Source organism: Temnothorax nylanderi, unplaced genomic scaffold (genome assembly GCF_030848795.1).
Source record: "Temnothorax nylanderi isolate EJ_2023f unplaced genomic scaffold, tnyl_v1.0 TNYL_tig0009_pilon, whole genome shotgun sequence".
Lineage (NCBI taxonomy): Eukaryota > Metazoa > Arthropoda > Insecta > Hymenoptera > Formicidae > Temnothorax > Temnothorax nylanderi.
The window spans coordinates 1,965,816-1,988,454 of NW_027249071.1; the positions used below are offsets into that span (position 1 = coordinate 1,965,816).

General features: G+C 37.3%; 1 protein-coding gene across 13 annotated transcripts in view; it reads right to left on the reverse strand.

Moving 5' to 3' along the window:
• Positions 1 to 22,639, reverse strand: part of Dnc (phosphodiesterase dunce) — a 296,932-nt gene that overhangs the window by 109,871 nt on the left and 164,422 nt on the right. For 4 of the 13 annotated variants that reach the window (XM_071726331.1, XM_071726316.1, XM_071726314.1 and 1 more), the window contains exon 2: positions 1,883 to 3,194. The exons of 8 other annotated variants lie outside the window; for them this stretch is intronic. In XM_071726331.1, the coding sequence (XP_071582432.1) occupies positions 1,883 to 2,868 (986 nt within the window). In that variant the 5' untranslated portion in view covers positions 2,869 to 3,194. The remainder of the gene's footprint in view (positions 1 to 1,882; positions 3,195 to 22,639) is intronic. One more of the 13 variants, XM_071726323.1, reaches the window with a different exon arrangement.

The following is a 22,639-nucleotide window of genomic DNA, read 5'->3' on the forward strand; positions in this document are numbered from 1 at the left end:
AACGACGCCCGGTAAACGTTTGCGTACCGGCCGACAAACACATGTTTGTACTTGGAATGTGACACGACATAATTACTGCGGTTTGCCAGAATGTAGTCGAGAGATGCGAACGTTGCCAAATCGGGAAAGAATAATCGCGAACAAGACTTTTTCTCGCTCGGTAATTCGCTCAATAACTTTAAATTATATAATAAAATAATAAAGTAAAGGAGGTGCGTAACAATACCTTTTACATAACAGCGATTCTATATAGTGCGTGCCTCTGCATCGACGTATTTCCACGAAACAAGAGACTGTTACGAGAAAAGCAAAATGTAACATGTTTGAACTGTGTGGAAATTAAAGTAATCGCGTTTTCAGCTTTATGCGCCGAAAATAACTTGAGATAACGCTACGAGCGGCGCTTTCAAGAAAATGATAGACGACACTGGTTCCTCGGGTAAAACAGGGTAATTATTACAAAGAGAACAAAGCGCTTGTAATATTCAGCATTATTCAATTAACTACTTTAATAAAATATTTAGCTTCTAAGTTCGCGTCGATAAAACTTGTAAAACATTAACGTAAAAATTATAATATTTGATAACTTTTAACTTATATTTCTAAAGTATTAAAGCATGCACTTAAAAAAAAAGATATTACCGTTATATTTAAATAATATAATTTCCAAGATCAAAGATAATAATGTATGCAAACGTAATGCGTGTACATATAGAATTGTCTGTTCAATCATATCAATATGTAATTGATATCATCGCAGTAGTAATGCGCAACATTAAACGCGCCATGTATAGCAATCGTGAAACACAGATATTTGTATATATCCGCAGGGCTTTATGAACAAGAGGTAGAATATTCTAACGTAAACAAAACGAACACTATATTCCTGGTAGTTCGATCAAACAGCATCAAATTAATTTTAAACATGCCTGAAACGCGCACGATTCGCATCACAAAGAGAAGTTAGTCTGCGGTAAACGCGCTTCTCTCTACTTACGAGTGACAAGAACAATTACGGTTGACTCGGCGGTAGGGCTACAATGCAGGCTCTTTGTCGGAAAGTTTTATGGGAACATTGCGTCTTTAACAAAGCCATGAACTTCTCATAGAGAAGTCAAAAGCAATTACTTCTCCTTCTTGAGATTACATTAATAGATAATAATTTGCTATTCTTGTTTATAAGAAAGAATTTAGAAATTTATATCGTAATTTTTATTTTGAATATAAAAAACCTTGAAAATTTAATCTCGAGAGAAGAAATTTGAAATGTTACGCTATTTTCGCGTTTCACGTTAGTTAATAATTTTTTTAACAAAAAAGCTGTATGAATTCGTAAATCAAAGCCTTTATGTTTGATTCACACATGCAGTTGATGAGAAATTACATTCGTGGTAATATCGTTGCAACATCAACATGCGCAACTACATAGAGTACTACGCGTTTCATATATAATTTTGTGTTTACTCTGTAGCAAATCCAATTCATCGTAATGAAATAATAATAATTCACGTCGCAATAATTGGCATCTCGGTGGGATTAGCGCGGTAGATAATAAATATTAGATATTTCCCCGGAGACGTATCCACAAAATCGAGTCATCGTAATTGCATAAACGTATGTTATCTCTGGCTTTGTTAACAAATCGCGTATTCATTTAACCCGTTCGTTGTTTAACCTGTCCGTTGTTTAACCCGCTCGTTGTTTAATCTGTTCGCGAATTTACGCAATGAATTTCCATCGATTTTTACCAATTCCATTATTTTTTCACAAGCCGATACACCGGAAAACAGTTAACACGGGGCATTACGAGCGATCGCCTCGGGCTACCTCGGAAACACGAACACAATGGCAGAGCAGGAAATTCGATCAGTCAACTACTCACTCTAGAAAGACCTCGGATTCGCTTCGGGGCAACACCAACCTCGGCAATACGATGGCCTTCTTGCGCCGGCTCTTGAGCGTCTGCGAGGCGAATTGGAACTCGGACATCTGCAGGGGCGAGTGCGGGCTCAGGATCGTAATTTTGCGGTCGCTACCGCCCGGACTGGTCAGGGAGAACATGCTGGTCGGTGGCGGCAAGCTCAGGTGCTGCGGTATCTTTCTCTCCAAGCCGGTGTTGGCGAACAGGCCGCGTCTGACCTCGGCGTTCAGGCTTTCCTCCCGATGGAGGTTTTCGCTGCTTTTCGACTCGACCGTCACGATCCTGCGCACGTCCCTCGTGGACGACGTCAAAAAACTTCTGTAGTGACTCCTGGACGAGCCTATGTGCAGCTCCGAGGACGAGGACAGCGACTCCATCGACTTGGAGTCCTCGCTGTAACGATCGTCGGCGCTCAGGAAATTTCTCGACGTTCGCAGGCTCTCCATCGATCTGGCGGTCACTTGGCTGCTGACACCGCCAGCCGTCAACAAGTGCTGTTGCTGCTGGCGTTGCTGTTGCGTTGCCTGCAGCCTCGAGATGCTCTTTACCTCGGGCTCGTACTCCTCTTGGCTGGAGCTGGACTGCGGGCTGCGATTCACCATGAAGATACCCGCTCGCGAACTGTCGCTCACACGAAGAGACGACACCGTCGTTGTTTTTCTACGCTGTGATTCAGCGTCGTCCGAAATATCTAGAGAGTGACGACATTTCTCGTACAACTTGCGCGTCTTAATAGATCGCGATGCATCCTCGTCTTTCGGCAAATTCTCCACTTCGTTTTCGGACGCGCCCTCCATCGTGTCGGAATCTTCGGCCGACTCTTGCGCTCGTAATATCTGCTGACTAATTTTGGAGGCAAATTTCGAGGTAGGCGTGATGATTTTTGTAGAGAGCTGATTCACCAACGTGACCGCCTCACGCAGGTCCTCGGTATCATCCTCGTCCATCTTCGAAGAATCGCTAAATTATTCGGAAAACACGAAAACTGTTGCAGAACAAAAAGGTTTTTTTTTCTGTGGTAATGCAATGTCGCCCTCGCAAAGTGATCAGAAGATTATTCGCAGGTGATTAATTCATCAGAATTAAACTTGTCCGTTTAGATTGTTGTAAGATGGAACGATCGAGAATTGTTAAATTTTCAAGCAGGACGTGTTCGCGATTCCATGTGGATCTGTCGTTGTCAGATTGGAACGCATCGTTCTCGGCACTTCTTTCCTTTCAACAGCATTGTGTATTTCATTTACACAATCTAGTCGCTTAGCCAGCCAACAAACTGAAAATCAATGTTACTTTTCAATATTTATAAAATAATTTTGTTTAATTGGAGCACCTGGAGCCACTTTCGACGTTATTTCTTGCATTCTGCTTTTTTACTTTTATTAATCCCGATAACAATTCTTAACAATGACATCATACAAAATCCATTAGCGATTAAACGTTTTATTATTAAATCTGTTATATATTTAATTTTTAAACTTCGTTGTTACGCTATAATAAATAATATTTTAAATAATAACAAGTTAACGAACATGTTTTCCACGTTGAACACTGTGCATGTGAGATCAAAGAGAAAACGCTAAACCGGAACGCTAAGATTAAAGCGTCGAAAGGAAAATTGAACTATCGACAGTTACGTTTAAAAAAATGTTTACTGGATGTAAATTCGTCGTTGATACTTTTGTACAATAGCAATTGTACAAATTTTTGTCAATTACAGACGAGTTAATTGGTTTGAAACTACTAAAACGCAGTTATTTCCATGTCGCATGTTTGAAAGTATATAAAATAATCGAGTCCATCATAAATTCAGTCCATTCAGTAAATTTCGCATTTTAAGAATACCATAATTTTAAATTTTCAAAAAATTCAACAACATTTACGTATTGCGTTTAATCCTTTCACAGACAAAAAAGATAATTCATACTGTTCTACATAACAAAAGATTATAGCGACAATAATAGCAATTTAAATTTCTACGAAATGTGAGAAGATTTAATCAAATTTATTTATATATCCAAAATGAATAAAAGATTTTATATATGATTATTATATTCTTGACGTTTGATTTATGAATAAAGGCATAAATTCACGACTTAAACTCGACTATGTTTTTACAGCAAATATTTGCATAAGATACTTGTGTGCAAAAGAAAACAAGTGAGAAACAGAAGAAATACTCAGTAAATTTAACATGTTTCCATTGGCAACGACGAATATTTTCATTCACGCGTACATTCAATTTTTTCTATGATTCGTCCGCGAATGATCATTGATCTTTCCATAAATCCAATTAATGAAACAATTGAAATCCGGTCGTAATTAAATTTCTTGCTATCGACATCTCCTCCTCCCCTCTCTCTCTCTTTAACCAGAACATTTATAGCTTCCGCTAGAGTTACCATGTCCATTGCGAAATTCGAGAATTAAAGCATCTGTAGGCGAAGGGCATAACTTCGAAAGCTTCGCTATCAAGTAACATGCAATTGTCGAACAAGAATTCGACACAAGCTCGCAACAATGGCCACCGGTAGAGACAATAGGTAGGTACAATAGGCGCACTGCGGTGAAGTCATTCGATTGCATCCCCCTTTAAGTTGAATGCATCTGGTTTTAGCATTTGTATCAGACAAATGTGTGAGAAACGGCCGACTGCTTTAAGTGGTAGCGATCAGGTTATTTGTGTACCTAGAACTCATCGCAGCAATCGTGAGTAACAAGCTCTTAAATCAAAAAAAGATACAGAGAATGTATGTCTCGACCGCATATATTCTTTCTTTCGCTGATATTTATCGCGTAAAATATCGTTTGCTTCTATGCCAAGAATTTCCTGACTTATTTCAGGAACAAGAACTTTCTAGGTATAAAAAAAAGAACTTTACGCGATTTTTATATTCCATAGTCGCGAGCAAATAACGCGCGCGTTCCGAGCATTACTCACATGGACAAAGTAATTCGCGGTATTAAGGGTCGCGTAGTTGTTGCGGCATGCAAATCGTATTAATTAATATATGTGGGCGCGCGCATAAATTATTTCAACCAGTTGTAAACATAATGTTATAATCGAGACGACTATTACGTACTATAGTCTAACGTTAATAAATTTATTCCACACGTTTATCACGTTAATTGCACAGTTCACTTCGGCTAATGAGTAATACTGAGCGAAATCACGTTGCACTGATGACGCGAATTCAACAATGAACATGATAAAGTCGGAATATGGGATGCGACGATCATTACTGCGATCGCGTGCCGTAGCAATAATAGTCTAACAAGCAATTTCAAATCTTCGAAACAACATCTGTGTTGATTACATCGCGCCGGAAGTCAATCAGATGGCCATTCGAGATTTCGAACGAACTTTCTGCTAAGATTAAAAATCGGTCCAGAATAATGCCATATAAGTTAAAATAAATCGCTAAAATATAAGTTATAAGAATCGCGTGTAACTTACACATGTTTCCATTCATTTTTCTTCTGATTAAAAAAGTTTCTTCGCCGAGAGTTTCATGTTCTGCTTACGGACTTTTACAGCAAGTCTCTATACATCGTTTTCATTTTATCAATCTCTAAACCGTAATAATATGGCAAATCATAGTTAATTCGTTTACAGAGATACTTGATCTACGCGCTTAATAATTACTTATTCTAGCTATCCGGAAAGAACGCCGATACGCTGCCACTTTTAGCAGATCGGCCGGTTTGTAAATATAGATGCCAACAAATTCTGCCAAATATTTGCGAAACTTCTAGTCATCTATATCAAAGTGCAGCAGGCAAAAACGACCTTCCTTAATTTAACGTCTAAAAACGCGCCCAACTGCCGTTCAACATTTAATATTTGACAGTTCGTGATTGAAACCTGGATATCAAACTTTGGACGTATATTCCAACTTTTTGAGCTTCGAAAAGAAAAAACGTTAAATTTTTTATTACGATTACACGTTTTTGAAAATTACACGCTAAATTTCTTTATTAAATATTTAAAAAAAAATTTTTTTTTGAAGACTTTGAGTATCTTAGGATATGATATAGCCTTCGCACTTGAAATTGCGAAATTTTAGCTCTGTTTGAGTTTCAGCTTCTACGAAATTTCAATGTTTTTCCATCTGTGACGATGGTCTCGACGCGTAATACGAGTATTTAATCTTTCAAAAGAGATTAACGCGATGTCGTAGATTTAATGGAAAAACAGTTTCGTAATCGGACTCCGTATCGTGAAAGCGCTATTTATTCAGAATGATCTTTTATTCTAAACTATCAAGGGCGCCCACGTTGGGACCATTCGAGCATATCTACGCTGCAGATTACGTGGCCGATTGCACGCGAGGCTTTACTAGCATTTTACTTATCGATCGCGCTTTCACGATGCATAGCGAGCTTCCACGAAATCATCGGCAAGAAAAATCTGCACAATACAATCTCGGTATACGAGCTCATTGTCATTGCAATGGAATTCGAAAATTGCCGAGATCGCGCAGTTATTATGCTATTGAGATGTATTGCATTTCGTATTTGTATATCAACGTAATTATATCGGATATTATGGGTGTTATATACATACTGACTAATTATATGTTCGATCATTATGAATATTAATGAGTATTGTACTATTTTAAGTCATTATGAATATTAATAAGTATATAAATTCGCAAGTATATAATTTGTAATTAATCACATGTCTATGTATCTGTGGAAGTTACACACATTACTTGATAATAGAAGCGTCAAAATTATAACTGAAAATTACAACAATTGAGATGTCACAAATAATGCAATAATGCAAAGAGTACATACAATAATAAATACATTAATATTTATAAATTGAGCAACTCATAAATCATGACGTATATTTATTTTACAATCGATAGAACAGAAATACTTTCTCTAAAATAAACTTTGAATGAAAACGCTTGGAGAATCCAGCAGTGAACCATAAACTGCACCTAAATCGTCACACAATCTGCAGCCTCTTTCTATAATCAGGGCACGTACCATAATCAGCTGCGATTGTCTCATCTCGAAAGTAGGTCGTATCAAATTCAACGAACTAATGGGTCGTGAAAAATTTCTGGGGACGTGATGACCTTGTTCCCGGCTTAAATGAATAGCCAACCTGGCGATTACACGACGGACAGTCACGATTTGTTAATGACCACCGGCGTGAAATCGTTCGCAGTGTTTCGTCACGAGATACAGGGCAAGGCTACACTTCACCCAGTATACGGATCCCGGGGAAACACGCCACTTCCGGTTGGAACCGTTTACCAGGCTCTATATAACGGTCTCATCGATTCCGGCAATGCACCAGCTGGCGCGCCCAGATTAGAGGAAGCGTTGGGCTCTAGGTCAAATGGACTAGATTCTCGTCCTTTCACCCGGATCCATCACGGTGCCACGCGATTTGGCCATTTCGGTCAAGCGGTAGACCGTGAGGCACTTCATCTCGAGTATACATCTCTATACATTTAAATAGGATCGACGCGAGCGCGAATTTCCTCTCTAAATGTTACCCGACGATAACGCGAAACCAAACTCTCTCTCTCTTCCTCTGCAAGAGGACCGTTTCTTATCAAATTATAACAGAAAAATTCTATTCGATTTTATATCTGCTATCTCTATGCAACATATTTGTTTCTTCGTGCCAAAATAACGAGCGTTTTCCTACAAGAGTATTTTATATAAATATTCTATCAGTATGAAAACAATTTGTAGTCGGAAATGTCCTCTTGAAGGATTTCGTTAGCGACATGAATTCGATTGATTAGGGACCATCTGTTTTTTGTGGCGCTCGTTAAAACAGAATTCTAAGATCTGCGGATTAATTCAGCTTCTATGCAAAGTAACAATGAAACTACCGAGGCCACTGGAAACTTTGCATCGATGCAAATCCAAACGGAAGTTATATACAAAATGGAATATCTATCTCACTGCAAACGGTATAACGGATGGTTAATGTCGTTCTATATTGATAGTAACGGAAGTGCACGAGAGTTGAAATTCAAGTTTCTTGTATACAGATAAATTGAAGAGCTTATTCCGCATTTTTAGAAAAAGTTCAGAGAGATGTAAACTAACATAAACCAATAAATAAATTATCAAACAAAGAGGAGAATCTGAAGGAATAAATCGTCGTTGCATTAAAATGGTAGTATTTGCTCGTACTGCTCCAATAAACATAAATAAACATAAGTATGAAGCTTGTATACGAAAGAGCAAACATTAGAACACGATGCAATATTAATAAAAATTCCATTTCCGATAAAACTGATTGACTTTTCTCGTTGCGTATTGTTAGAACTGTTAAATGTAAATAATAATACCGATTATTTTAGCAGATACATCGCAGGAGAAATGCGTGTGCATCTGTTTATAATATTCGACGGAATCAACAGTGCGTAACAACTATTTTCACATCGCGTATATTTATTTACATATAATTTCTATTTTTCATAGAATCCTGCGCGATGTCGAAATACACTATCGGATGTATGGCAAACAGCGGTATAGCGCGTTCATGACGCGTTTATCTCTTCGTGCATTGAAAGATCGACGGGGAAAAATACTGCAAAATATCACGCAGAAATCGGAAGCGATTGTATAAAGGCTTAATATGGCTGTTTTCGCAACCTGCGCCGGCAATTCCACTAATTAAACGCACGATGCGCTGCGCTGCGTTATGCAATAAACTTGCTGCACATCTATCTCATAACTTCAATCTAAAATTACGCGCTAAATCATGTTAGAGGGTCACGTGTAATATCAGGCGCGGCCGATACGAGCGAAATCAAGTGGAAACAAAAGCTCGCGCTGTTAAATACCGCCGTCCTGCAACGTATTTATCGCGTATTTATCATGTGCAGATGTTCTCCGTTCCGTACGCTGCAAGTACGCTGGCACAGCTTCATCGGAGTTGCAGAATTTACTAATGTTCTTATCGACTCCCTCTAATAACACACGCAACGTTGTAACGTCGCTAATATGGAAAGCGCTTTCTATAACGCAATCTCTGCAAATAATTACAAACATTGCATCGTTTGTCCTTTTCGTAATTATTCAATGTACGATTGCCGTTTTAGAGTTAACTGCGACCATTCAGCCTTAACTTTGCCCACGTAGTTTGTACGGACGATGAGAGGAAAATTAGCCGGTCTCTCGACTTCAGTTTCTGTTATCAAGCGAAGTTGAAAATGGCAACTTTACTTTTGATTCTCTAATTCACCATGGTAGATTCACGATAAATATATACATGGCTTCGGTCGCCGAACTTGCCGAATAAAAACAAAACGCGTAATAAACCGTCTTATTTTGCTTGCCGGCCGATATTTACATTAGATTTCGATATCGAACAGTTTATACATATTGAAATAATGTATATACGCAGACGCTTTCAAACATCTGTGTTAATTATGGATCATTTAATATTAATGGATCCGCAAGAACCGCTTGTGCTCTGTTATTATACCGCGCGGTGTGAAATCATGCGAATGAGTGGCGTTGGAAGCTGACAACGCTGACAAACGCTCGAGGACACGGGCGTCAATTATGGAAATGGTGAAGCTTAACACAATACTTGCGTGTCCAGAGAAAACTGAAATGAACTTGTTTATCACGTACGGGGACGCGCAAATGAAATTTCAATCAAGCTCTCTCACGCATCGCGTTGCGATATAGGAAACCGTTCGCACGTTGGTCCCACCGGTAATGATTATACAGGATGATTCATGATCGTTTTCGAAAGGCTTCGCTCTCGAAATAAAATAGGTGAGCCCTGCGTTGTTACCAGAAATAGATTGCGACGGAGTGCTGCGGACTCCCGAGTGCGGACAAATACCTTCCGATTTAAACCGATGAGTGTTGCCGTACTCGCGCAGCGTCTGACAGACTCGGTTAAAATCTCCTCGAGAATTGCGGCACACCGCTACTGATAGGCAATCCCACTGATATCATCTTTCGCTTTCAGTGTAAGTGGTGCGTATATACATTTCACTTTTCTTATATAAAACCCGTTTACACATCTCACATTTCGTGTCGAGGAACGTACGCCATAAAATATCTTATTCCATAGCGTCACCATTAAAACGCGCATAAATCCTGTTAAAGAGTTATGTACACAGAAAATCACTTTAAATAACCTGTTGATAATAAAAAATGTACAATTTATATATACAATTATGTTAAATGTGTTATACAATTTGTATGATATATTCACAGAAATAAAAAATTCAGAGGTACATAATACACAGTATCCGAAAAATGACTTTTTACTTGACCTCTTCATAGTAATTAATATCAGCGACATTAAAGGTCGAAGTGTGCTTTGTACATAATTTTCAAATGATGTTTGAAGGGAACATAAAGTTTAGATCAATGATAACATTACGACGAATAAAACAATTAAGATTTCATTCCACGAAATTGCTCTGGCTCCTCTTCAGCTTTAAACGCAAAGCTGTTGGCTGTGAAGCGTTTTAACTCTAAATGGAGCGAAAAATTGCATCCAAGTTCCATCGTCTCTCTTTCGCCGGTACTTTTCGCTGAACGTAAAATATATTCTAACTTAATTACAGATAATGAGACAGGGGCTTTATGCGGCACGTCGGTATTGTCGCGAACGAAACAACTTCGGAGCAATAAAACACGAACGTTAGAAGAACTTGGCGAACTCTAATTTAATTACTTACAATAATACAATTGCACATAAACTCTGTTAATGTCCAAGCGACCTTGAGATAATTAGATTGATTTTAGACGTTCGGAATTATATCACCTACTCAGTTTAGTTGCAATCTTTTAATTTTGGGCACGTAGATTCGCGTGAAAGGCAAAATAGAATGATCGGAGTCTCGTCGATTCGTGTGAAAGGCAAGAGAGAATTATCGGAATCTCATCTTTATGTTACGTCTTTACATTTTACTGATATATCGAGGTTAATGAACACGTCCCAACTTGCTTCGTTACGGTGAACTCTTTCGAGACAATTTCCTCATGGAGAAGGGAACGCAGTAAGTTGCACAGTAAGGCACTTGTACGTGAAACGCAAGATGAATCAACTACAGAGGAAGTTTTCAGCGTCGAAACACAGTACGCGAAGTCTCAAGAGATTCGAGTAACACAAGCTATCCTTCCAAATCTTCTTTTCACGAGAAACGGATACTTTGGGCGAGGTGTTTGAATATGTAGAATCCAATTTTCTGATCACGGATGGTAATCAAGAGAAAAATGAAATTTGCACGAAAAATAAAATAAAATGGAATTCAAACATAACTGCGAAAGCGCACGTGGGACTGTCTTATACACGCGATAGCTGTTGGTACCAGGAAGAGCGAAAAAAAGGTGGAAATCCCTCGAGGGCAGTTCCACTCGTTCATCCAAATAAAGATCCACTCCTCCAAAGGACAACTTTAGCCCGGAAATGTGCAGCTGTTGTAGACAAAAAAAATAAAGAGATTTCGGACGTGACACAATTTTCCAACGAGATAATCTTCTTTGTGCTTCGTCACCTAATAAAATTTTTCTAACTTTATATATCTTCCTAACTTTATATTTCTTCTCCTCCTTTTTTTTCCCTTTCTTTTCCCTAACCTTTCTCGCGATAACCGCTTCCTCCATTTGATTCCAACACTAGTAATTTCCAACGTATATGTATAATTGCGATATAATATTTTATATTACATTAATTAAATTGAAAGGATGAGACACGATGGCAGCTGACAGCGACAAGCCTGTGATTTTTAATGAATCGATTAATATGCCACCGGCATACTGCAGTGCACCCCATCATCAATTTTCAGCGTCATTGGGTAATCTATGTTTAATGAGAAAAATTAATTTTCCGTTTATTTCAGAATGTAAAAAATCCAGTCGCATCTCTGAAATATAACAATCCATAAATCTATCATTGAAAATTAATTTATGGCTTGGAAAACTCTTGCGCTTTTAAGTTTGAAGCAAGGTGCATCGTTTCCGCGCACGTCAAGCATATCTTTTTCTCCGTTACCTCAGCGATACATCATCCAATTTTCAGTGTATTCATATTTCCGGCAAAATTCCGAGTACATTCTCGACGACGATTAATCGCGATCTTCCAAACGCATATTAAACGCGTCTTAGATCACTCGAGAAAGTGGGACGAGGAAATTTGACTTAAGGTTGCCTTAAATCACGCGCTCGAGCATTACAATAAATCATAAGAATGAATGTTATAACCTTCGTTAACGACCGAGGACCCGGAGTGGATGGTAAAAAGGTCTCAGAAAATATATGTGTACGCCCGGTAAACTTTGCAGGCACTCAACTTGGGTGGGTGAATGAATCTACGGGTATATAGAAAACGGGCGCGTCTGTGTAATTGTCACTTTAACGTCACTCGGAGAAGATCTGCTTCTTCAGCGTCTCAAGTAATCATTTGTAACGAGACGTGTGTCACGCGTGGAAAACGTCTTGTGCATTCAGAAACTGCTGTTTTGATATTCTTTTCGGTTATAAATAAGCGTTCTTAAAATGAATCAGTCACTCAAGAGAATGCGAGCATAGAGTTCTTCGGGAGACTGCACCGGCTCTTAGGCTATGATATTGCAAATCCTGGCGCGCAGCCAATATATATGTATGCCCCCATCAAACGGAACGAGAAAATCAGAGTGCGAGGGAATATAGCCAGGGAGAGGAAAAAATGGAAACCTCGAGAGAGAAACGGGGTAAAAGCCAGAGGCTTCCGAATGATGCCGTTTCTGGGTTGGAATTTGAAATTCATGCCGCCAGGCCGCACGAGCCGCGTGTAAAGAAAATATGCCGCAACGTTTGTTCCAGAATTATTCATTGTTGTGAATTGGTATGAGGAACGCATGCAACACACAGAAGACGTCGAGTAATGGCATAAATTATTTCAAAGGCTTAAGAGGTTTATTTCAGGAAGAGAACGCGCGTAACTATTTCAAAAATATTCTTTTATATTAAGAAGGCATGAGTATATATTGAACGCGATGTACGAACAGATAAAATTTTCTAAATATCAAAAGAAAGGATGGTAGGAGAAACAATGTTCCGGTGGAATTAAATATAAGGATTAAATGCCCACGATATCGTATAACTCTCACTTAACACCTATCCGCGCGTTAAACGTGAAATAAAGGCAGGTAGACGTAGGTAATTGGAGGCGGCTTGTATGTCACACCGGAAGTTGAGTATCGTTGACCCCGTCGCGTCGGCGCTTCTAATAGAAAACCCGACGACGCTGTCGTCCCTGCATAAACCATCCATTTACCTGAGCCCACCTCAGCCAGCTGAGTGGATGATGGCCACTCGGCTTCCGTCGCGAAATAAATCACATGGTAATCACGATTATCGCCATCGATCTACGTTAATCACCCGGTAAATCTTTGCGCAATACCGTTAAGCTGAACTGCAAGCATTAAACACGTTTGAGAGACGTGAACGCGTACGCCTTTCCATCATCTTTTCTCCAGGTAAATAATTCATTATACAAGAAATTACATTGGGTCTGTTTTCTGTTACTGAACTTGCTGCACTAGTTCAGAGTTTATCTTTTTCCTTTCAATGGGGAGTAAAAAGGATAAACTCTGAACTAGTGCAGCCAGTTCAGTAACGGAAAACAGATCCATTGTATCTTTTACAGATACTCTGACACCCAAGTTTCTACGTCAAGTCGTCAATAATTTTATTAAATTAGATATTAAGGTAGATGTATTTTTTAAATTCAACTGTAATTTTTTTAATTATTTAAATACACAGACGTTTTTCAGACTTTTTAAAACTAAGTTTAAAATTTTAATTAAATTACTTAATAATAATAATAAATCCTTTTTTATTATAGCAAAGAAATTTCGCATATAAATAATAAGCATTCTGCATTATTATCTAATCAAAATTGCTGTTAGCGAATACAATGATATTTTCAGGCTGAAGAGTATACAAAGAGGTCAAAGGAATTCATTAACGGCATCAGCAAGGCACGTTAATACTAAAACGGAGTCCTCGCTGAGTTCTGCGTTAATTAGGAGCGGAAATATAATAAAAGCATCGTGAAATGTATTTCGAATTCACGTAACTCGTGTAATACGCATTTCGTTTCGTGATAACCTTATATATTATATTCATTTTGATCTAATAACGACAGGAAAGAAAATCATGCTTATTTCAAAATTCTTGTCTACATACCTACATCTTTCTCATGTGCGCTACGTATATTGCACAAAATTACGTAAAAAATACGTCAAAATATTTCACCTTCGCTGCAGTTGTACAAATTATGCGCGACATTTGGATAATATTGTTGAGCGCTCGTCGAAACGGCGAACGCTTAGTTCGAATAATTTCAGAATTATTCGACTCAAACGTATCAGTCATCTCGTTAGATGAAGTAATCGATATAATTGGAACACGCACGTACGTGCGACATCGTAACTGTGTGAATTGCGTTTATCCACGAAAATGATGAAAGGATGGCGGGACTGTATACCCCCGAGCCGATCAAACACACATGTGTATCCGACACATTCATTGTCGTTAACATAACACTGTCTTTCGTCGGTCCGTTAATTAATCCTCCATTGTGACGCGGAACGTATAGCCAGTATTTGATTACGCGAAACGCCTAATCCACATTCTGCTTAGTCGCGTTACCGGTAAGTTAACGGCAGATTAAAATTTGATGCGCGGATTAACAATGCGTCAGATTTACGTTCAACTTAAATATAACTTTAATATTCGCGAAAGCTCAAACGTGTTTCTCGTCGGGCACTCTTTGTTTGAAATTTTTATATATAGCGCGGCTTTGATATTTAATATTATAAATGGAATCGCTCTGAACACATTTTCGTATTATTTTAATCTCCAAACGGATCTTTCATTAAAGTCGTATCGCACGGATTATTTGAATAAGTACAAACAATAAAACGATGGTGCTTTGTCTGTAAAATGCAAGTTACTTCGAAGAACGGTTCGCACGTGCCTCTCGTAATCACGGTTTATTTCCCTTTGACATTCTCTACTCCTTCCTTCCTTCCTTCCGGTTACTTTTACCTCTTTCCACACTTCTATTTCTTTCTGTCCACACAAAATTAATTGTCGATTTATTTTGCTATTATTTTAATTTGCGCGACTGAAGTCTCTGCTAAAAAGAGAAGCTTTTTCGAAGAATGCATCGAGAATGAATGAGAGAGACTGTAGGCCGTAGATGCACCTATTGTTAAATTTTCAATCATAAAAAATCCGAATTCGCGCGGCGCGGCTTTAATAAAACCCCTCATATATCACGTTGACTGCGAAATATTTTAAATATCGAAATTTAATAAAAAAAAAAGGAAATGATCGAGATAAGGTATAATAAAAAGTCACGATAAAACGGATGCAACAACAATGCATGCAGGTGCACAAACACATAAATTGCTCTTTGTGTATCTCTTGAACGAGTTTTAAGGTTCTGTGACAGTTACAAACGAGCGGGTGATTTAACGAAAGAAAAAAATTTTAAGTTTCCAGATGAAATATGTGTGTAACGGCATGTTCCAACTTGTTCTTGGTAATTCTTGAAAATCGTTTAACATTATCTGTCCGTGTCCGTGGTTTTCAGACGATTAGAACGATTGCAATTTATGTGTTTGAAACTGGAGCCATCATAAAAGCGTAATTAGCTACTAGAATCATCACACGATATTCGATTACAAGCGTCACGTGTAATTCACGGATCGGATAACCGCCGGATACATCGGTGCAAATACGAAGAGCAATCAATGGCGAAAGCTCACGTTTTGTGTAAGAGCTCCACGCGTCGGATTATAGTTTATTCGGAATTGTTGGCAATGAGAGATGTGCGGAAACGCAGCTAATTGCATGCACAACGATAACAATTGATTAGTAATTAACGCAACTTGTCATACTTTCTGTGAAATATTTGCCATTGTTCAGATGACAATTATAATTAATAATTAACGCAGTTTATCTTTCTTTGAAATGTCCACTTATTGATCATTGTATTTAGAGAACACTTGCATTTTACATAATTTTCATTTGCGCAATTTTGCATTAAGAAATACAATAATTAGTACAATAATGCGGAAAAATAGTAAAACAGTTTTAATAAATTGTACTATATATCGTGTCTGCTAGCGTTAAAAAATTTTGTCAATCAACTTTATGTCAGAATTGAAGTTTTGATATGTTTTACGTATAAAAACACAGTTGTCTTACAACCGATCAATTGAAAACACTATAACAAGATCAATAAGATGAGCCATTTATGCAAATACCATGTTGCAGCTGCCATAGAATTTTAAATCGGCATCGTGTTCCCTGTCGCGACTAATGGTTAAGCAAGAACTTTATCTATCATTTTGCCCCCTGTTGGAAAATTTACATATCGCCGCCGTCCTTTTATTAACATAAATCCTCCGGAGATCTCTCTTGTCCCCAGCTCGTCATTTTGGCAGAAAACCGCGCATGAGCCCGAAGGAGACGAAGAATACATCAGTTATGCAGACGACATAATGAGTTTTCCTAATCGAAGTTAATCCCCCTACCATCATATTTGCCGGCGACTCCGTCTTATTGGCATAATACATTTTAATTTGGAAGAAAATCAAATAGCAAAGACGTCAGAGGACCTCGAGCAATCATGTCGTGTAATCGGGATTAATATAATTCTCCGCAAACAGCGTTTCTCGATATCGACTTATAAAATAATTCATGCAAGTTTTTCATGCAGATATAAGCAATCGCAATTTGTTCGTCGAAGAACAGCGAAAACGAATTGAAAATTGTTTCGTGTCGAGCAATACTATTGACGTACTACGATAATATAGAAATAGATCTTACGATAAGAGACACAAAGATCGCATGTGGCAATTTTATTGTCTGGTACGTCATTGTTCGTACGCATAATAAATGTGTGTTAGCACGTAGACGATAAGAATTTCGCTTGACGCTAGATAAGATAGCACATATGGGATCGAAATAGACAATCGCTGAAGGCATCTGCGTACTGCGGTTCGGTACAGCTTCGACTATAAGGCATTGTATTTTTAACGTAATCAAATTTCATAATATACTTTTAATAACTGAAGGGACACAAGGTAATAAACTTGATAGGATCTTAATTTAAGTTGAATTAAAAGTTCAATTTCCAATAATGAAAGATAAAATACCAAAGTAAACGATAGTCTCTAATTAAGAAAAAATTGGCTTGAAATTAATCTGGGTCAATATTTAAGTGAATTCCAATAAGTAAGAATTTTATCACGGTCTACTTCTTGAATGCCGTAGAAATACTTCCGCATAATTTAGTGCAGAATTCAATGACATCATAATGTCCAATTCGTTTATTTTGATTTGTACGCACACAACACTCTGTTCAGTATTCCCAACGCATAGACTCCATCCGCTTTCCATAACAAGTACCAGCTATCATTGTAGGAGCGAGCCGAAAGCACATCTCTGATCATCATCAAACAACGACAGAGTTTGTTGAAGCGAGTTGACTATTACCATTAGAGCGCCTTGCATTGGGATCAGCTACTAGTAGGATTAATCACGTCTTGTGCAAACGCAAGCGTCATCATGGCGCGCACTCCGTTCACCGGTCATTATCAAACATGAAATCCGAATCGCTAATTGCAAGCCATACGCGAATAAATAGCATTAATAATTTTATAAAGACGCGTATATGTAAATGCATGCAATTTCATTTAGAATAACATTATATTATTCTCGATGTAACGATGTTAACGATATCGCGCTTTATAATCAGTGTATTATCGATGCCGCTATAATAATAAACTGAGATTTGTTGGCATTCGCGATTTAATGACTCGAGCAAATAAATGTTTAGCGCGGAACGAAATTAATTATTGATTATAGTAATGGCTGCACGATAAATTACATTAAATGGAAAACTGTTGCGATTGTGATTACTTCCATGGCTTCCACCGGTTAATCAAAATTCTATAATTCTAATTCCAAAAGTTTTTTTATTCCTAACTGCCTAACTGGACGGTTACGAAATGTGACCAGCAACTGGAAAAGACCGAATATAACAGTATTCCCGTCATATAAATTTCATCCAGAGGTGACATCGAGAGTTGAATGCTCTCGTACGTATATCCTATCTCTACGTGAAATGAACGCAAATCGACATCGCTGAATATTAAGCAAAATTTCAAATAATGTCCAATTTATATAATATTTTCAATTTGCGGTTAAAAACCATTTTATATGTCCATTCTCATGTTGATTGCTTGGTACACCTTGTCAATATTTAAATGTACAAAATTGTGGTATAAATATTTCATTATGCAAATTAGAATCTTGCATTTTTGCTACGTAATTGTATAATGTGTCAAAATATATCTCTTGTCGCGCACAATGTATTTTACCACATTTAAATTTGAATAATACATGAGTACCTACGTAAGCAGCTAATATATTGTGTAATCATTGATAGTTCGCTGTCAAGAGCACGTTTTTCACGTATCCACATATTTACAGGTTAATAGTAACTGATGATATAATGTACGTAGAGGATACATAATATATAGGTATATGAATCAACGGAGAAAGAGAGAGACAAAGAGAGAGACATCAAAAATATGAAAATATTTCCGGAAACCCGGAAGTCACAGCATAATAAATTATGATGAAACAGGACGACCCCAATTTTTATAAAATAAAAATTTAACTAACGTATATTAACGCCCCTCATCTGGAATATAAACCTGCAAAAGCAACGATTATATCCGCTGACCTTTTAACGCTGACAGGACTATAGGGATAAAGATACCTTTCTTACGAAGCGCTCTCGCTTCGTACATAAATAAATTGCATATGTGTGTAAGAATAAAACACGCTTTGTGTTTGATAATCTACTTGAAATAGAAATTTATGTGAGTAAAAATTACTCTATATTCAATAAAGAGTAGGCTCCGATAAAAAATTTTATTTTCGAATATATTGGAGATATCTTTAAAGCGCGCGTATCAGCAAGCTGCATTTTATTCGTGCAAAAACAATATTAAATATATAAATAAAAAAAATTTATAGTAAAATAAAGTAGAAACATAGTATCTGATAAATTTTATGCAATATTGATATAATAGTACTGTTATGAACTTCTTTTATAACCTTGATTTGAGAAACGAGGTCTTTAACGTCCTGTCGAATTCATTTGACAGCGAGATCGAAACACGGTACGCAATGCAGATTCGCAGGGAAGTGGATTGACAAGCCAATTTACTAAACGTCGAGTGAGGTGCGATTGTCGATAATGGACAATCGGTTCGCTACAGCTTCCTTCGAAATCTTCAGGGCGTAAGAAAAATTTTTTAACACTTGAAGTGTTTTTACTTAAAGACGTCGTATAGCAAGAACATCTAATCAATACCGTAGATAACAATAAAATTCGACTAAACTTTACACGATTTTTTTTTTAAATAAAAGCATTGTTAAACAAAGTTTTCCGCGTGTTTCAAATTTCCAAAAAGAGAAAATAATTTAATATTAATAAGTTGCTATAATAAAGTTCTTAAAGATATCGTAAAAATTTGTTAATCTTTTACCTTTGTTAATCCGTGTTATCGTCGCGGTTGAGCCAACTAAAAAGATGACGTGTCGGTAATTACGTATTTATAGAAATGCATTTCCTCATGGAACAGCTCGGTAAGTTTTCTAATAACACCATGTATCCCTATCGTGACACGTATAATTAGTTGTCAGATCGGATATAGAGACGGGATGAATATCACCAGGAGGAAAATTATCTACTATAAACATATCTAATAACAGATGAGAGAAAGAGATAAAAATAGGAAGATTGAGTTTGCTTACAATGAATGTCTCGCATTTTCAAAAATTATATAAGACATTACATTTAATAAAGCATAGGAAAAAAAGTAACAGAAATAATTGTATTAATAGAGAGATATCATAATTAGAAGAAAGAAGTTATAGATATAAAAATGTGAGCGAGAGATTATTAAGGTAGCAATATCAATACGTTGATCATGAACATTACAATGTTCGATTTCCCAGTTCGAGTTCCCAGCATCTCTCCAGTTTGTAGAGACCATGAATTAAGATATTAACGAGCAATTTCCCAAACATTAAAAGCAAATGTGCTAATAATTCAATATCAATTGCCCGCGATCCGTTTAGGTTTGCTAGTGTAGTTGAAAGCCTGATGATTTAAACCACGATTATAATATGTTTCAATGATATTCTTGCGATTTAAATTATATTTAGATTGTTCACGAGACCAAATGGAACAAAGCAATTTCAATTTTACTCTTATTGACAGGAATTTAATAACGTTTTATTATCGCAATTATTTAAAAAAATAAATTATTGAGAAAAATAATGTATGTTATTTTATAATTACAAGTTTTAATTAAAATGTGTAGCAGCAAATTAATTTTGCACAGTTAATGCATCGAATGCGTATGAAAATGTTTTTAATTATACTTTAGTTTCACAAAGCCAAAATATAAAGTTACTTGTATCCTTTTCAATAAAGTTAATGAAAAAAATTAAACAATTTAATTTTGTTTGTTTCCTTTCTCTACTAACATTGTGCATTCACGGTGTTAGAAAAGTTTGAAAACCTCTATCTCAATTAGTCTACGGTATTGTAGAAGTAAACGCACTCCAAGTTGAGATGATGCCCTGAAATATACTAAGGCGTGCAGTCTCTAGAGAGATTAAAATTTTTCTTGTCGAAACGAAAGAAATGCTGGAAATAATATTATCAACCTTTCAGAAGTCAAAGGAAAATCTGACAAAAGATTTTATTAAACGCATATGTTCTCTTTAAGAAGACACAACTTTAAATAGTTTAAAGCGAAAAGAGTATATTCATAAAAGAAACTTCACAAAGAGGATAGATAATTCTGTAAGTTCATTATTAAAGCTCTAATCTTCTAATGTATATTACACAATTTAAATAATATATAAAATAATATACAGAATAATAACTTTTATAAAAATAAAATTCGCAATCACTAATAACGTGATATTTCATCTGTCCGGTACGAGAGTCGTTCATTAAGATAAGCTGCTCAACGCGCAGCCGTTATATCTGTTATTGCATGACAGTATTTGTCATTGATTACCACGAAAAAAAAAAAGAATAACCAGCGCGATTGTTACGTCGAAATCGTTAAAATTAACGAGTAGATGATATCGTTAGTAACGCAAATTCCTTATTCCTTTGTCTACTATCGATTCGTGTTATTTTTTTCCTCGGTTTGCACAGCCTGTGAAGTCGAGGAAGCAATCCGCACCGCTGTCACTACATTTTCAAACCGCCGCAAGTCATGTTGGTTACATCGTCAAAGCCCTCGAGTAATACTCTTTCATATACTTCATATAAAAGGACATATCCTCTCAAAAGTATTGCATAAATATAACAAGTTTTTACAGAAATGAAAACATTTCATCAAATCAAAAAATTGTGTTTGCTAAATGTAATTATTGTTACACTTATCATTTCTTTGAGAAATATATTTACTCCAAAAATACCGAAGAATGAAGTTTAACTGTACATGTTTTTTTTCTGTTTTAAACTTCGGTTTTTCTTGCAATAACTATGGATTTTGAGACAACGTTGTTTTTAAAATAATTAATTCGATTAAAATACGATGCGATTTTGCGACCGTATCGCGTCACTAATTATTTCCTTTAAACAGACCTCTACGAACTCGATCAAACGAGATGTTTCCCTAAAACGCACCTCGCATGTCCGTCGTCCACGCCCGACTATCGCGCAATGCCATGAAAAAACGATCATATAGGAGAGCAATCGAGCGATAAAGCGCGCCGAGTCGACCGTTAAACTCTCGAACGGGAGAAGTAAAAAAAAAACCGTGAGTCGTTACATATATGTATTTCGCAGCATGAGCTTTTGCAGAGACACGCAAAAGTAGGCCTGTGGAAAAGCCGTGTCGCACATTTTTTTCGCACAGATGCGGCTTTTCTCAGCGAGACAACCTACTTTCCGCTCCTGGCATCATCGAGAGCGACGCACGAGAACACGATGCATCCATCGCGTCGCATCGATGCGACGTGCATCACCGCGCTGTCACGTGGCAGCGAACACCGGCTGCTCCGGAGTGTCAATGTCGACAGCGATCTGGCGAAAAACAAAGTTAGTTCTGGCACACGGTCTGCGCGCGGCCACGCACACACGGACACGTTTTTTCCGGATATAATTAAATTCGCCGCGGCACGGAGAGCGGCAAAAGCACGGAAGACTCGTTGTCACGGTCCGACGATTCTCGCGCGGCACATGGGGCCATGGTTTCATGAGCGTGCAAAAAAAAAAAAAGGGACGAAAATAGATCAATTAACGGAATCGACGGCGAAATGCGACGGTGAGCGTACCCTGTCCATACAACCGGACATTTTGGATTAATGACTTATCGGAGCACCGCGTTGCGTGTTACGCTGAATCGAGGTCGTTTCTGTTGTATCGGCACTAATTTAGGTTTCCCGTTTCATTAACGGGAGATACGTGCGATAAAACGGAAATAAATTATGCATTAATATATACGACGATTCGCGAAAGTATTTTAATGATTTTATTCAATTTATGCGTGTGCGCCCGAATATTTCCGCAGGCTAACCGTATGTAATATGATTGTTATATTACATCTCTCCTACAGCCTTTCAAGATAATTAAATGAATTTTTTTCTCTCAGCGTTTAGTATGCACAG